The sequence below is a fragment of the Leptinotarsa decemlineata genome, unplaced genomic scaffold, assembly GCF_025532065.1.
Source record: "Leptinotarsa decemlineata unplaced genomic scaffold, Ldec_3_MD MMD2_tig00026314_RagTag_RagTag, whole genome shotgun sequence".
Taxonomy (NCBI): Eukaryota; Metazoa; Arthropoda; class Insecta; order Coleoptera; family Chrysomelidae; genus Leptinotarsa; species Leptinotarsa decemlineata.
This window is the reverse complement of record NW_027412684.1, coordinates 17619906-17623255: the sequence shown is the minus strand read 5'-3', so window position 1 is coordinate 17623255 and position 3350 is coordinate 17619906. Positions and strand designations below refer to the sequence as shown.

General features: G+C 33.8%; 1 protein-coding gene across 1 annotated transcript; it reads right to left on the bottom strand.

Moving 5' to 3' along the window:
* Positions 1 to 316: 316 nt before the first annotated feature.
* Positions 317 to 1696, bottom strand: LOC141485268 (uncharacterized). Its single transcript, XM_074181645.1, has 3 exons — positions 1286 to 1696; positions 1005 to 1226; positions 317 to 948 (listed from the first exon to the last, which is right to left on the bottom strand). Exons 1-3 carry the CDS (start codon positions 1454 to 1456, stop codon positions 802 to 804), a joined length of 540 nt encoding a protein of 179 aa, XP_074037746.1. The 5' UTR covers positions 1457 to 1696; the 3' UTR covers positions 317 to 801.
* Positions 1697 to 3350: the final 1654 nt, after the last annotated feature.

Below are 3350 nucleotides of genomic sequence, written 5' to 3'. Positions count from 1 at the left end.
AGTAAAAGTAACATGGGAGTGATAGAGATCGCTGACAGATAGAGAAAGATATATGAGATTGGATAGTCAGAGTGACAAAAATACTACCGCTCAGTGAGAAATACGAAGATATATTTATTTCTAATCAGTTTGACTCGGCAAATTTCGTATTGCTTCAAAATCGATGAATGATATAATAATAACTTTTATTTCTGACCGGGATATTATAAGCTTATATCGTCATAGTTACGCTATCAATAAAGAGGGTCATAACTCCCTTGGGACATTATAGATTTTATAATTCCCTCTACCTTTCACAAGTAAAAATAAATAGAAATGAAAACTGAACCATATTTTATTTATTCACGTCATTACAAATAATAAATGTACAATTTTGAAATGTTCCCTGAAAATTACTTCCGCCACTGGAAACAATTTCTTCTTTTGTATGGCTGGAGCTTCTGTTCACTACAGTCGAGGTACCTGCCTCTTCTGATGACAAAGTAGACAACTTACGCGCCGTTTTATTTCTCAATTCGATGCTATCCTCCAAATACCCCTCCGCCACCGTGGAACTTTTCCAACCTCCGTGTCTTTTTAAGTTAGTCATAGTTGCTCCTGCATTGGCTAGAGCAGTAGCAGAAGTGCGACGAAGGCAATGTCCCGTATAGGAAGATGAGTTTGGCAATCCTAAATACATTGCGATTTTGCTGGGGATTTTCCCAAACATGTTTTTTCCAATTGGCTGAGATGTACATTTATTTTGTCGGAAGCTCAAAAAAAATCGTTCAATACCTTTAGGACGCAAAGACATATAAAGTCTTAATAAAGGCAAAGCGGAGAACTCTTTTTCATCCACAACTGTAAATTCACTACCATAATGGAATCCCGGTCCTCTATATCCGATATCTTCATATTCAAAAGTTCCTGACTTCTGCATCCTCCAAAATAACCCATAACCAAAACAACCTATAACAAAAAAAGGAAATAAATACACACAAAAAGGAAAATAAGAAAAAAATTACCTTATGCAATAAATGAATATCATTAGGAGCGTCCTTTAGGAATCTGATAACATCTTTAGGAGATAAAACAGCAGACTTTTTCGGCTTATAACTCTTACTCTTTCGTTTCAAAAAAGCCTGTAGTTCATTGAACTTGGTGATATCTCGTTTCTCATGTATACTCACCATCGATTTTAGCATTGACCATTTAGTCCATAAAGAATTCGGACTATACGTTTCTGACTGAAACGAATAAACACAATTACTACCAAATCTACCGAAAAACATAGAAAATTCCTTACCAGTTCTTGAAAATATGCCAGAAATACAGTTTCAGTGACATCTTTTGGCATAACATTTTTCCGTGTCAGCCACTCCAGATATATCTTGTATTCTTTTTGGTATACGGCTTCACTTTTCGATGAATTTAATGATTCTCTTACTTGTTCAGCTTTTTTCAAAATATCCTCCATTATATTTGGGGTAGAAAACACGTTTTCACCGCAAACACAGCTTGATAACAAAGTTCTGTTTATAAACAAGTAACATAGCAACAACCTAGCAACAAGAAAACTCTACTATAATCAACGGTACCTGATTCAAATATACCGGGAAGGTAATGAATTGGTACATTTTTCCGTTTCAAAAATGAACAAAATTTTATTGAAATCGGTCAGAAATAAAATTATCTATGTACCACGGGAATTAATGAGCCTTAATAACCTCCGGTAATTGCTGTCCCTCGGGCCAGAGGCCCTCGGGACGCAAACTTTGCCATCGGTAATTAAGGCCCTCCTAATTCCCTTGATACATAAATAACTATTTTTGCACGCTTTATATTAGCTTCACCTGTACATATGTATGTATTTTTCTAAATAATATACGGCTGATTGATCCCAAAGTTTAGATAAAATAATTATAGTTTAAAAAGACTAAAACACACGCTTTTATAGAATACGAAACTGAAAAGTGAAAAGTAAGTTTGAAAAAAAGCTGAAAAACACGCTCTTAAAGAACATCGAACTGAATAGTTGAAAATATTTTTTTTAAATAAGTTTAAAACAATAACGAACGAAAAATATTAGCATTATTGTGAAAACAGCGTGAGCGCTTTGTGCCATATTTTCTTTATATGAAGCGCCTGTCGCTTGTTTCACAATAATACTAGAATTTTACGTTCGTTATTGTTTTAAGCTTATTTTGAAAAAATATTTTCAACTTTTCAGTTCGATGTTCTTTGAAAGCGTGTTTGTTTAAACTATATTTATTTTTATATTGTGTTTGTGTGGCGAAGTGGAGCCATACTAACACGGCTAGTGTTGTCAGGTAATTTTCAAGCTTAGCAGTGGATTTTGTTTCACAAAAACAGTGGATTGGTTGAAAAAACGCTGGAAAATATGTGCTACAGATACATACTATACAGGCTGAGTCACGGTGGATGGCAGATTAGATGTTTCTGGCAAACCAGACACCAGATCCCTTTAAAAATTTGATAGAGAGCATATTCGGACATTCTTTACCCAACTAAAATATTTTTGACAATGCCATGATGCCACTCTCGACAGAAAGTAGTAGCAACTCTGATTTTTCAAATGAAAGACCCTGTATATAATATTATTTTTGGGATCTGCAACGATTACCCGATAACTTTCTTGATATGTTTCTATATCTATTTGTTACCGTTTTCGAAATATGAAGTAATTTCAATTTTCTTCTTCAGAAATAATGACCTGTAAAAATACTGATATCTTGAGAAATACTATGGTTTCGAAATTTGAATTACAGTATTTTTCTCATTGAAATTTTGGACCAGCGTTAATGAGCTTGAGACGAATTAAGTCTCTCTCAAAATTACATCAGGAAATAATGAAAATTTCCACATGGAAACATCAAAAAAACTAATTTGAAACCTCCTCAGAAGAAGCTTTTCAAAAGACAGAAGCATGCTGGTCCAAAACTTATACATGAATTCAAAAATGTGTTTGCTGTAGATATTTTCAGGGCAGTTATGACTAGATGATGTCATTTGGACGAATTTGGTCTTTTTCAAAATGACATGAAAAAAAATGAAAATTTCCACATAGAAACATTGACTAACTAATAATAAAACCCCTCCAGAAAAAGCTTTTCAAAATAAAAAATCATGATGCTCCAAAACTTGTGAATGAATTCAGTAATGTGATTGCTGTAGATAGTTTTGGGACAGTGATTTTCTCACTAATGCCTAGATGATGACTTGTCCCATTGAAATGTGAATCCGGCTTTATTGAGCTTGAGAGCTCAATATGAGTCATTTGGGCGAATTTGGTCTCTCTCAAAATGACATCAAGAAAAAATGAAAATTTCCACATGGAAATATTGAAAAAT

Bases quoted from the DNA above. Each gene is read 5' to 3' on its own strand.
- LOC141485268 (XM_074181645.1), bottom strand. From the start codon at position 1,456: ATGGAGGATATTTTGAAAAAAGCTGAACAAGTAAGAGAATCATTAAAT. The intron at 1,227-1,285 runs GTAAGGAATTTT...TATTCGTTTCAG, and splicing joins TGGCATATTTTCAAGAACTG to TCAGAAACGTATAGTCCGAA. The intron at 949-1,004 runs GTAATTTTTTTC...TTTTTGTTATAG, and splicing joins ATATTCATTTATTGCATAAG to GTTGTTTTGGTTATGGGTTA.